Genomic DNA, 13,720 nt, shown 5'->3' on the forward strand with positions numbered 1-13,720 from the left:
ATTTATCCATTGGACATGTTGACACCAAAACTGTTTTCAAGGAACTGCACCAAAATAGCTACATCAGTTTATCATCATCATCATCATTATCAAATATCCTCAATCCCACCCAGTTTTTTAGCCATCTCAGAGAATAGTGACTGGCTCATTTATGGCAATAATTATAATGCTTACTACATAGTGTCATCTACCTGGGTCCTACCAATAGCTATCCTCATGTAATTGGTTCTGAGACTTTTCAGAAGCTTCCAAGGCAATTAAGTTTGCGCATAGACCTGGCAGACCTGAGTCCTGGCATATGCTTCATGAGAACAGGGTACATAGGTCAATTTGATCTCTGCTGTCACTCATATCCTGTTTCTTTGCATTTAGTTTCTGCAGTACACAAGGAAACCAAACAGTTCTTCACTTTATATAATACCCTGGACGATAAAAAGGTTTATTTGGAAAAAGAGGTAAGAAATTATTTCTCAAAAGAAAATAATCGAGGTTAACAACTAACACTATAGTTGACTTCAGGAAGTTCTCATGGTCTTGATACCTGGGAATCATTCTATGTAAACATTCAGTTTATGTAGAAAGATGCATAATGCCAAATGCTGAGATTGATCAACCAGAAAGTGCAAAAATCCTTGGGAGTTCATTATCTGTGGTGAGGTGAAGCTAGTAGATAGCTATTCTATATAGTGCCATGTGGGGAATGTTATCATGAAAAATATAATGCAAGCACCAGTGGGGGAGCTGGTTTGAATTTTACAAGATAAGAAGAACCCACTGAATGAAGAGACTCTGTGTGGCTTATTGTAGCTCACATAGAAAAAATACCCATTTAATCATCAATGACAGACATGGGCATCAATTCAAATGAATGGGAACTCAGAGCAGAAGCAAGGAGTTGATGTGGGCACTAGCATCTCTCCCTCTTTCTTGCTTTCCTACACAAGTTAGATCTAGTCCTGATTCAGGAACTACCCAAATGGCAAATGATTAAGGAAGAATAAGCAGTTATGACTCAACCAAGAGAACAGACCTGGTCTTTACAGCAGAACAGGATTGTAGAGGAATCACAGCTTTGGAACCACTTTGGCCATTTTCCACCCCTCTGAAATTGTGTTGATGGACAGAAAGTGAAAAAAATGTCAAGTCTTTGCATATGATGGATTCTCAATACATATTAGTTCTTGTCCAATCCTCTCCTAGAGGTTGGCACACCTAGTTTTTATTTTATTATCATTTTTCCAGCTATACTGTGACAAAAACTTACGATTTTAATAGTAACAATATTATAGATATATATCCTCTTTGAACCCAAATCAAAGCATCAGTAACTTTTGTTATCTAATGCAATCAAATCATACAGACTCCTTGAGAAGAGATAGTTTAGTGTTTGCCTATATCTAGGACCTTACACAGTACTGGCATACCCCAGGCATTTGATAAATGAATAGAATAGTATGTTTGGTGAGATTTGGATCAGACATAGGCAATAGCTCTGCTCTATACTCTGGCCTACTTGTTAAAGTGAAGATTTGCCAGCACTAATTTAGGGATAGGTCAACTCCTTCTCAGAACACCTTGAGCTCCATTGCCCTTCTTCAAAATTGTTTACAAAGTTGTTGCAACTTTTTAAAAAAGAAAACTAGGTGTGTTGAGGGAGTCAGATGCTGGCTTTTTGTTCCAAATCATAGGTAGAACTTAGCTTTTTAACGTTGTCTGTGTATTTTATTCTAATTGTATTTATGCATGTGATATTTTACATTTTAGATTTTGAACCTAAAATCTAAATATGGAAGTTCCTTACTCTAAGCCTACAGGTTAAGTATGTACACATACATAAGAGGACCCAGGTTTTTTTGGCCCCAGACTCAGCCCTTTCTGGGACTCTATTACTAGGGTAGATAGAAGATCCTACTCTGGGGAATAAGGCAGTTTCCATGGTAATGGGGCCATGAAGGATTTATGCCCTCAGAAGCTCTCACAGACATCTGGCAGCTGGCCACATTGGCAGGCAGATTCTGGGGAAAGGAATAGGATGGGAACTGTTTTCATTCTTCCCTCTGACCCTGCATGCTGATAGCCACGAAGATAATTATTATCATAGCATCTTCGCAGCTTCATTCAGGGCCCATTAGAGAGCCTTCTTTCTATGATTCTGTGATAATGCATTTTAAGAAGAAGAGTTTTCTTTGAGTAGATAGAAATTAATTCTCTCAGAAGTCTAAAGGACTAAGAATATGTTGCTCTTTTTTTCTTCTTTCATATGTTGTTACTTTAATCTATGTTAAAGTAACTTTAGTATGTTACTTTAAATTGGCATGCCTTCATTTCAGAAGTAATATGTGGAGAGGAAGCAAGCTTTCAAAGCCTAAGGCAGTTATATGTTAATCTTACAGTTTGTTTTTTGTCTCTAGATTAGCCTGCTCAACTCAATTCATGAGAATTTCTCACAGTAAGTACCTTCCACCCTCCTTCCTGTACTTTGTATTCAGTGCACCTCACCTTACCCATAGCATGACCAAGGAAAGTACATGCAAGGCTTGGTGCTAGAATATAATGCTTACACTTCACCCCTTCTGCTCAGAACACATGGATCTTAGTCTACTGTCCCTGAGTCCCTGCAAAAATGTAATTTTTTAATGACAAGGAAGGGCTTTGGGGAAAAGTTACCCTTCAAAGAACTTGATTTTTCATCACCATTATAATCTCTTTGAAAATTACTTTTGTCTTGGTAAGATTAGATGAATACCATTTGTTCTTAGTACATAGAGAAGCCATAAAGTTTAGATAAATCTTTGTAATTTTTTGAAGACTTTTTAAATCATGCAATAGATTTTCTTCTAGGTTAATATGCCTCCTCCATTTTGTTCAGATGTAAATTTTTTTCTCCAAAAATTGGATAGTAAGGCCGCCTTCACACAGATCACACCAGCCCTCAAGCATGTCCATGGTGGGCTGTCTTACCCATGCTCCCTCAAACCCCCACTCAACCCCAGGGAAGCCCAGGGCTTGCTTTCTGTAGTATAAACATCTGCTAGCCCTGACAGGTGAAAAGATACATTGAGACTGGAATTTTAAGAAATTATAAGCTCTAAATTTAAAACAAAATGGAAAACCAACTAGCTTCCTGGGAAGATGCAGATTCAGGGAATGCCTTATGGTCTTGTGACTTTTCTGAAACTGATGCTCATCTCCCTTTCCTGATCATGGAGAAAGTGTGCAGTGAGGGTTGCTGTGAAGAGCCCTGCTCTGTCACCCTGACCTGTGGAGGAACTCCAAGTCCTGTGTGGCTCTGATCCTCCTGGTATCCTGCCCTCTGCAGTGGTAGAGCGAGGCAAAATGGTTAGCACATTAGGAAGCCTCTAGCAACAGGACCAGGCTTCCCAGCCCTAGTTAGGAACACTCAGAATATGTTTACCAGGGCTAGGAAGGTGGCTCAGTGGAAGAGTGCTTGCTTTGCATGCCTGAGGCACCACATAAGCAAAAAGAAAAAAGCCAGAAGTGGTGCTGTGGCTCAAGTGGTAGAGCGCTAGCCTTGAGCTGAAGAGCTGAGGGACAGCGCCCAGGCCCAGAGTTAGGCCCTATGACCGGACCCAAAAAAAAAAAAGAATATGTTTACCAATCCTGGGAAAAGTCTCCCAATCAAGCCTGTTTTCTCCTTCCTTCCTTCCTTCCTTCCTTCCTTCCTTCCTTCCTTCCTTTTTCTTTCTTCCTTTCTCTCTTTCTTCCTTTCTCTCTTTCTTCCTTTCTTTCTCTCTTTCTTGCTTTCTTTCTTTCTCTTTCTTTCTTTCTTTCTTTCTTTCTTTCTTTCTTTCTTTCTTTCTTTCTTTCTTTCTTTCTTTCTTTCTTTCTTTCTTTCTTTCTTTCTTTCTTTTTTCTTGTTTGGTTTGTCAATTGGGCTTGAACTCTGGGCCTGGGAGCTGTCCCTGAGCTCTTCAGCTCAAGGCTGGCGCTCTACCATTTGAGCCACAGCACCACTTCTGGTTTTCTGGTGGTTTATTGGAGATAAGAGTCTGACAGACTTTCCTGCTGGGCCAGCTTTGAACCATGCTCCTCAGATTTCAGCCTCCTGAGTAGCTAGGATTACAGGCGTGAGCCACCAGCACTCAGCCCAGTCTAGACTTTTTAAAGCCAAATTTAATTCGTTTCTTAAGCAGTGTGTCTGTCATTTTAGCTACGTTCTATTTTATAAGAAAATACAGATTAGTTAATGAACCTGTGGGGAGAATGAGGAAATAAAAGATCAATATTAAGTTATTAGGCCAGGTAGACTTGACTGCCCTCCTCACAGGTTTAGAATCCTGCCTGAGACCCCAGCTGTCCCCATGGGTCCATTGAGCTTTACAAAGGCCCAGTTGCTTCTGGGGACAACAGTTTGGACCCAGAGCTGACTCCTTGGTGTCCTGCTTTCTCATAGTTTAGTTCTGTGTGCTGTCATACCTCTCTGTTGGTTTCTCTTTCAGAGCCATGGCTTCCCCTGCTGCCCGGGACCAGTTTTTACGGCAGATGGAACAGATTGTAGAAGGAATTAAGCAAAGCAGGATGAAGGTCAGCTGACCTATCTTCTGTAGTGTCACAAGTTTCACTGTGGTGGGAAGACTTGGGAGTTTGCTGCCCACCCTTACCACCCTCCAGAGAGTTTCCCACCAGACATCTGACTGCAGTGGGCAAGGACCTACCCCTACCCCTTCACTGCCTGTGCCTCACATTCAAAGACTGAGTAGCAGTAGTATTCTGAGTAGCAGCTCTGAGGCATTGTGCACCCACTATGGGCTAATCACTGTGGGGGGCGGGGTGAGGGGGGGTGGTCTGGGGGCTAGGCACTGTCCCTGAGCTTCTTTTTTTTGGGGGGGGGGGGGGGGTCCGGTCGTGGGCCTGAACTCTGGGCCTGGGCGCTGTCCCTCAGCTCTTCAGCTCAAGGCTAGTGTTCTACCACTTGAGCCACAGCACCACTTCCGGCTTTTTTCTTTTTGCTTATGTGGTGCTGAGCAATCAAACCCAGGGCCTCATGCATGCAAGGCAAGCGCTCTACCACTGAGCCACCTTCCCAGCCCCTGTCCCTGAGCTTCTTTTGCTCAAGGCTAGAGCTTTACCACTTGAACCACAACACCAGCACCACTTCTGGCAGTTTATTGAAGAGTCTCATGGACTTTTCTGCTCAGGCTGGCCCTGAACCACAGTCCTCAGATTTCAGCCTCCTAACTAGCTAAGATTACAGGCATGAGCCACCAGCGCCCCACTCTGCTGATCTTTTTAAGAGTCTCTTAAATGAGTGGGGCTAGTGCCATGGCTCAAATGTAGAGTGGCTACCTAGCAAGCTTCGGGCTGTGATTTCAGGCCCCACCACTGTCAAAACAAAAAACAAAAAAATGGAAAACTTTAAGTGGTGTTGCCTCTACAGATGAGAAAATGCTGGTCATAGTGGCATCATCATAGTGGCCTATCATCCCAGATGTGTGGGAAGCATAAATAGATAGATTGAGGTCCAGACCAACCTGGGCATAAATGCAGGACCCTATTTGAAAAATACCAAAAGCTGAAAGCGTAGTTGTATAGGGCAGCTCCAAAGCAAGCACAAGGCCCTCAGTTTAAACACCAGTGCTACAAAAGAAAAAAGGAAACCACTCTGTAAAGCCAGGATGGGTCTTGCTTCCATTGATGTGACAGTTGAGTCTGTGTCCTCCCAAATTGGCAGAATAATAGACTAGCATTGAGTAAACATGGTAGAATAGGCATTTCTCCTCACCTGGGCTTCTGAATAAAGAGGGAATCATATGAGTAGGCATTTTGACCTTATCCAGGGAAGTAATATCTTTGGATATTACAAATGCTCAATCAGCAAAAGCATTTGGAGTTGTTACCCTAGTTGTGAAGAGGAGATGAGGAAGGAGTAGGAGTGGTCTGAGTGGCAAGATGGTACTGAAAGTAGTATGAAAATGAAACTAGAGCTGAGCACTGCTGACTCAGAATGAGGGAACTCTTCCCACTTAACTCATTCATTCTGGCATATGGAGTGTTAAGAAGCAAAGCTGTCTTACTGAACAGCTACTATGAAGTAAATGATCTATCATCTGTTTTAACACTTAACATCACACATTCCTTACAACAAAACTTGTGATCTAGATTATATTATCCCCGTTTTACAGCTAAGAGGGAACTTGTCATTGAAAAACATTAAATAGCTTGTCCATTGGTCCACAATGAGGGGCAGAGCTAGGATTTGAAGGTAGGCCTTTTTGGCCTTAAGCTCTCATGTTTCCTATATTGCCATTCTACTTTCCAGAGTGGATTCATAATTGACTTGAAGTCATTAACTGTATCACTAGAATATAACTGGTCTTGGCCAGTTTTTTTGCTAAAATACTAAATGAACAAGAGGGATCTGGTTTAAAGTTGATCCGCTGAGCGAGGAAGCTTGCTGTTAGTCCAAGCCCTCCTAGTGCAACAGGAAGTATCTGGTGGCTTGAAGTAGAGTCAAAGGAGAAATAGCAGTGCAAGTTGTATTGCAATGTATGTATGAATAGCAGTGCAAGTTGTATTGCAATGTATCAGAAGTTTGGGCTAGCGCTGGTATTGGGGTTATGGGCACAGGAGATCTGCTGTCAGCAAGGAGGAAGGCTGACTACTGAAGATCTTCATTCTTAGTGCAGGAAGACACTGGCCAAAGTTCTCAGGTGGGGAGTACTACCACTGAAAGATTTGGGCAAAAGGCAGATTGCCACACGTAAGACTTAACCACACGCAGGTGTCCATGTGTAGAATTACACAGAGAGGAGGCCACAGAGACTTGAGACTCAGGAGTTGATGCAGGGTCAGAATTGGACCAAGAAATAAGTCCTTTTGTGTTCTGAACAATGTTGGAGTATGCATCAAGGTACTAGATTGCATTTCACTTTTGAGGTCAACAGAGACCCTTATTGGGGAGAGAGAAGGCAAAAGTACTGAATCTCAGGTACAGTCAGGTCACCTTGTGTTTACTAACTAAATCTGCTTCCAAAATCATTCATGATTTTATGTAATAAGCACCACATCATTCATGATTTCATGTAATAAGCATCCAGTTGTGTTATAGTGTAAATCTTTGTGCCCTCACTTTCCACTGGCCAGTGCTCTGAGTCTATCTTCAGAAAATACAGTACTTGTCGCTGACAGCTCTGCTCCAGTGCTCCTCCTCAGAGGGTCCCCCTGACTTTCCAGTCTGAGGAGCCATGTGCACTCCCCACCCTTCTCCAACCCTTCTTCATTTTCTTCAAAGTCCTGGTGCTTATGGGAACTCTAATGTGTCTGTTCGCTAGACATTAGTCTCTAGAGTGTGCCTTGTGAAAGCATGGACTTACCTTGTGCACTGCTACACTTGGGGACTCTGGTAGTGTTCAGTCAGTATTTACTGAAGAATAAACTTTTGGTAGCCTTTAAAGAATGTCTTTCAATCAACATCAAGCTTCTAGGATGTGATCATAATCCCAGAAAACCAGTATTGCCTAGTAAGCAATGATCAGAACTATTGTATGGTTTTTAAAGTAATTGTAGAACGCTTGAAGTATGGAGACAATTATATCAAATGGAAAGGTGGTGTGCATCTTTATTGTATAACAAACAATTTCATATGTCAGGAGTTTTTTAACCTCAACATTACTAACATCCTGGGCCAAGTAATTCCTGGTTGTGGGACTCAATCTTAACAACATTCCTCTCTTTTACCCATTGAAAGCAGTGGCTCCTCTTCCTCACAGTTATGACTCAAAACTACCAGTAGGCATCACCAAATATCCTCCAGAGGTAACATAACCTCCCAGTTGTGAAACACCCACCTGTTTATTGTGAAATTGCTTATAGTGACAGAAATAATGTAATTATTTAATGTCCAGTGATAATCATTGTTGAGTAAATTGCAGTGTCATACAAAGAAATGAAAGTTGTTGAGCCAACCTCAGTTTCTATAGGTGGAAAGAAATCCGTGGAAATATTGATGGTTGCTATTGGATGTTATCAGCTGCCTTTGTCAGAGCCTTTTCATCATCCACCATTTTCAAAATATTTTCAACAGATGGAAAAGAAGAAACAAGAGAACAAAATGAGAAGAGATCAGTTGAATGACCAGTACTTAGAACTGTTAGAAAAGCAGAGACTGTATTTTAAGACTGTGAAAGAGTTTAAAGAGGTAAGGAGGAAGATGGGTGGGGTGTGTTAGAGCTAAAATGAAGTTCATATTCATCTCAAGATGAGCTTTTAAAAACCAGAGCAAGTACATAGTATATGGTCTTCAGCAAGTAATAGGGGCAGGGAGACAGTTTACTTTTTAATTCTAGAAAGAAATAGTTCAAAGGGTTCTTTTCGGTGTGCATTTTTCCATACTTCTTTTCCTAAATGCTGAGAATACTCCTACCCCTCACCGTAAGAATAAGAGTGCGTCAAAGGGGTTTGCTCACTGTGTACTGCTACTGCTGCCTTTCTCAAAATTCTTTAGGGTGCTTCTACACAGTTCCTTCACACCTCTTACCCTCATAAGCCCAGTGTCTGGTTTCTATCCCCTGGAAGATTTTAGGAAATCCAGTCTAGCAGCACAGCAATAATGTTAGTGTATCTGTTTTGGTGTCAGAGGTCAATAGGATGCCAGATAATTTCACCATGCTGTTTTAGCTGTCCGAACCTACTTCTGAGGGACTTGGCAAGGACAGCAAGGCCAAGTGGGTGCTGGTGTAGTCACACCTCTCCTCTCTCTCTGCTTCTCCAGGAGGGTCGCAAGAATGAGGTGCTGCTGTCCAAGGTGAAAGCCAAGGCCTCCTGAACCTTCCCAGCCATGTCATATATTGATTTTTTTTTTTAACGCCGTGTATCAACTACAAGATCATGGAATGGTTCTGGAAGCAACAGTAGAGAGATGCAGGTGTATTAATTTCAACTCCTTGGATGTTTCCTTTTTCCTGATTGCTTCCATTTCATCTCTGTTGGCTGTTGTGGATAGAATTTGACAGTATAAGCACTGGCTTGGATAACACTCATGATTCTATGAAGAAATGTGAGCAGTACTCATTTTCTATTTTCATTCGACTGTTCTTCCAGTAACATTGCACTAATGAAGGTACCTGTATTTGTATGGGCTCTAAATAAAAAAGAGTTCTTTTGTTTAGCAAGTATTAATTGAGCAACTGCTGAAAAAATAAGCCCTGAGGGAGATCCAGCAAATGTAAAACACAATCGCTACCCTTCAGGCATCCAGTAGTATCCAGGGGAACAATCTCCCAGAACTTGGCCAGGAGTTTACAGTGCAAACAGAAGGCCACGGGCAAATGATTTGCCCATATCACACATTGGTCACTTGGGCTCTTCACTCACTATGGTGCCTTTTGCTCCCAACTCTTCTTGGTGCCACCCTGTAGCCTTGGATGTCATACAAGGAACTAGAATGAAAGCTGTGTTGTTAATTTTGCCTGAAACTTTGAAAGTTAAGGATACTTCAATAGGAATTACATGTTTCTGTGTCCCAATTTTTATGTGAGTTACAGGCAACACATGATTAAGCTTTTCTTCATGGAAAGCACATTCCATGTTCCTACACTGCAAAGAGCGTCATAGCATGAGCTAGGAGAGAGATGTGCACACTGCTTCTTCCTATTAGAGCAGCAGAGAGAGACAGCAGATAGTGCAGTGCAGAGACATGGAAGACTTCATGGAGAAAATGGAAAAAAGATTAGAATATTAGGAAGGCTGCTTTCAGTGAAGATTGTTAGCAACTTGAGGGTACAAGACTATACAAGACACACAAAAAGGTGAGGAGGAGTGTTCGGGGAGTGGTCTTGATGGTGAGACACAAGCTGGTTGATACAGAAGGCATGAGAGACCAGACTGGAAAGATGTGTGCCACCACACTGCACAGGGCTTTAAAAGGAAGCTTATAGGTTGGCTTCATCTTGGGAAATGAGCAGTCTAAAGCAAACAGACCTTTTGCCCTGGCTATCAGGAGCTTGACCCCTTGGCCTTGGTCAATAAACCCCAGTGTGAAGATCTCACCCCATTCTCGCACACATACATTGTCTAGCCAGCATGTTTTAAGTTGAGAAAAACATCTGTATTACCTTACAAAGAAGTTTGTGGATCCACCTCTGGCTACCCAAATTTTGTGAGCAGGTAGAAAGAATTTGGTACAGGTATAGGAAGGCAGGAGCAGGTAGTATTCTAGTGTTACCAGAGTCTATGTGTCCTATGTTGGTGTTGGTGAGAAGTAACTGTACTATATTTCTTTTGAAGGAATAATTTCGTTTCTTAGGAGTTTCATTGGTTTGGTTTTGCAATAGAGATATTAGATACCTTTTTTTTTTTAATCCACAAGCCCTAATTCAGATGATAAATTAGTCCGTGTTACTTGAACATAATTTGAATGAGATTGCAGAAGCCAGTTTTGAATTGCATGTTAACTGCAAACAGTCTGAAGTGTGGGCAGCGCGCCTTCATGAGTAATTAGGACATGGTTGGGCTGTGCAGTCAGGCCTTACAGGCTGTGGAGCTGCTGAGCCTCCTAGCCATTTCAGAAGAAATTTGGGCACCTACAGTGCCACATCTTTCTTGGTGTCCAGACAGAGTGCAGCATCATATTCTTCTGAGTTACTTGCATGCTTTTCCAGAGTTGTAAGGTATGAAGATGCATTCTAAATAACCTTTTTTTTTTTTTTTTGGTTGGTCGTGGGGCCTGAACTCTGGGCCTGGGCGCCATCCCCAGCTCTTCAGCTCAAGGTTGGTGCTCTACCACTTGAGCCACAGTGCCACTTCTGGCTTTTTCTGCTTATGTGGTGCTGAGGAATCGAACCCAGGGCCTCATGCATACAAGGCAAGCACTCTACCACTGAGTCACCTTCCCAGCCCCTAAATAACCTTTTTAAGTGTGTACTTTAAGGGAAAATAAGTTTTCAACCAGAAGCAGACCATTCAAACCAATGAGTTTGGTAATGCTGGCTGCTAGCACCCTTCACGCTCAGCCTCTAGGTCAGTAGCATCCCTTCCTCCCATATGCCACTTATGGATTACATGGGGATGTTCTAGTTTAGACCCGTATTAGAGCTGCTATGAGCAAGGTAAGACTTGATGCTCATGAAGTACCTGGGAGTCACTGGGCCTCTAGAGGTTCAGTGCTGGTAGACAGCTAGGCCATCACCACTAGAAGCAGGTGTAATGTGTTAAAGAACAGTAGTCAAGAATCATAGGAGAACTGTTTTAGGAAGTTTACAAGTTTGTCAGGAATAATAAGCTTTTATTAGACCATCTGGCTTAAACAGGATTCTGGTTTCTAGCCTATATTTGAAGACAGTGGGTTTCTGCCACCAGGTTCACTGAGTCTGGCAGTGGAATCAGAAGACTGGCACCTGGGTGAAGGTCAGAAATCTTTCCTCAACAGGCTGGGGAAGCACTTCCCAACAGCACTGTAGCCCTTAGGCCCTCCTCAGACCTCAAGCAGAGAGTGGAAATGTCTCATGAATTCCTTTTTTTATTATTATCATTAATTTTTCATTGTGAAAATACTATACAGAGGTATTACAAATACATGGGCAAGGTAATGAGTGCATTTCTTATTAAGCATTGTTGCCTCCTCCTCTGTTTCCCCTTCCCATCTCTCCCTTCCACCATGCCCCGTCCTCCCTCTCCCCTCCCCTTCTCCCCCCCCTCACCCAAGTTATAAAGTTCATTTTCAACATCTCCTTTTTGCAATGGGTCCACCTGTATCCCTCTTTAAACTATTTGTTTTTTCCCTTCCCCTCCACAAATTATACCAACATCAAATACAGTGAAAACAGGCGTTATACCATGGGGGAGGGACATACAAAGCAACAAAGAGACCCAGCAATCCCACTTTTGGGCATTTACCCAAATGATCACAAACAAGACCACACTGAAGCTCCCAGCACAACTATGTTTATTGCAGCATTATTTACCATAGGTAAGATATGGAACCAACCCAGATGCCCCTCAGTAGATGAATGGATCAAGAAAATGTGGTATATATACACAATGGAATTCTATGCCTCCGTCAGAAAGAATGACATTGTCCCATTTGTTAGGAAATGGAAAAACTTGGAAAAAATTATATTAAGTGAAGTAAGCCAGGCCCAAAGAAACAGGTCCCATGGTTTCCCTTATTTGCAATAACTAGTATATGTAGGAATTCCTTTTACTACCTCACAAGGGGACCATTCCTGTGGCCTTGGGGTTGTCACCTTGACAGGCCCCAACTACAGCTGTAGTGACAAAGCAAATCTGCCTGTAAGAGCATTTGGGTCAGTCTGCCTGGTCTGCAGTCTGGTCCCACCTGGATTTCTGTTGCTTCTTATTCTTTCCTATCTTACCTGCTCTACAGGTGACCAACTTAAACTGTTCAGTTTAAGAGCCAGGCATTCTAGCAATAACTTTTACCACTTACTGTGGCTGAGACAGCAACTTCTCCCACTTACTTAGGCCAAGACTGAATTCCTTCTGATTTATTAGTTTGAGGGATGCTATGCAGAAAAACACTTTAAGAAGTTCTTTATGACGTACTCATAGCCAGTGTTGGCCATGGGCAAAAGAACATCTTACCACTGAACAGTACAGTGAAGAGCTCATCTGCATGGCTACCACTGTCTGTCTCTGAGGTTGGGAATGGCCTGGGAAGTGCTTTGTTTCATGCATCCTAGAATTTCATCCCTCTTAGTCTTTTACACTGAGAGCAAACCTTCGTATGACACACAGAGGTAGGCTGAAAGTAATGTTTAAGAAGTAATTTTATAATCATATGGTATGAGATCATTAGAGGAGAGTTGGTACTTGGTCTGCAGCTTGCTTGACAACCCACAAGGAGTACGCTGAGTCCTAATATCAGCCTTTGTCAGTTTCCTATATGAGGCCAATCTACCCTACATGGACATTCCCTATGCCTGGAGCTCAGTCCCCTCTGAGATCTTTGGCAATGAGTTTTTTTCTTGATAGCCTAATACATGCACAAACCCATTTAACTTTGCCTTGATCACTGCCTGTGCCCTGTTTAGATAGCGATGCAAGAAAGTTGTCTTGATGGCACAAGTTGTTGCCTGAATGTCTCTCAGTCCTTTGTAAGGTCTCTTAACTGCACTCTTCTCGAGAATATGTAAGGGTAGCAAAAGCAAGGGGACCTTGCCTGTCACACTATGGTCTCCTCCACATCTAGCTCAAGGCGAGTGATCAGGAAATACTGCTTGGATAAATTGGCTTCTCCAGATTGCAGCTTTGCATCCCTATAGTAGCCAATTTTAGATTTAACCTTTCCTCTAATTTATGCTTAGTTTGAAATAGGTCAGCAATTCTATTCAGCATCTTTAGCAGCTCTTGCTCGGTGTGTTTATTATTCTCTAACCTTGAAGGTTGAAATGGAAAATGGTGTCAAGAGTTTTCAGACTTTTTGAAGGAATTACATTATAGAAACTTTTTTCCTCCCTCTATAGGAGGAAAACAGAAAGGGAAAATACTATTTTCAGATAAGATCGTGAATATGTTTTGTCTCCAGATTTTTCATGAATCTGAAGGTAACTTGACTGGTAGAAATGTCTCAGTCACATGAAACCAAGCAGTGGGACAGGCTTCAGGAAGCACACAGTACAGTGCGGCACTGGCAGAATCGTGAGACTAACAGCCTCCATGGAGGACAGCTGGACAACATATTTCACAACCAGCAATACCATGTCTAACAATTGTTCCCACTCACAAGGATTTTTACCGAAGC

At 42.2% G+C, this 13,720-nt stretch overlaps 1 protein-coding gene across 3 annotated transcripts in view; it reads left to right on the forward strand.

Annotated features, from left to right (window-relative positions):
• The window catches only part of Ccdc93 (coiled-coil domain containing 93), a 72,343-nt gene extending 63,216 nt beyond the window's left edge, over positions 1–9,127 (forward strand). For all 3 annotated transcript variants that reach the window (XM_042685143.1, XM_042685144.1, XM_042685145.1), the window contains exons 20-24: positions 373–455; positions 2,412–2,449; positions 4,461–4,545; positions 8,045–8,158; positions 8,732–9,127. In XM_042685143.1, coding sequence (XP_042541077.1) covers positions 373–455; positions 2,412–2,449; positions 4,461–4,545; positions 8,045–8,158; positions 8,732–8,785 — 374 coding nt within the window. In that variant the 3' untranslated portion in view covers positions 8,786–9,127. The remainder of the gene's footprint in view (positions 1–372; positions 456–2,411; positions 2,450–4,460; positions 4,546–8,044; positions 8,159–8,731) is intronic.
• Positions 9,128–13,720: the final 4,593 nt, after the last annotated feature.

Source organism: Dipodomys spectabilis, unplaced genomic scaffold (genome assembly GCF_019054845.1).
Source record: "Dipodomys spectabilis isolate Male_0828 unplaced genomic scaffold, ASM1905484v1 ptg000094l, whole genome shotgun sequence".
Taxonomy (NCBI): Eukaryota; Metazoa; Chordata; class Mammalia; order Rodentia; family Heteromyidae; genus Dipodomys; species Dipodomys spectabilis.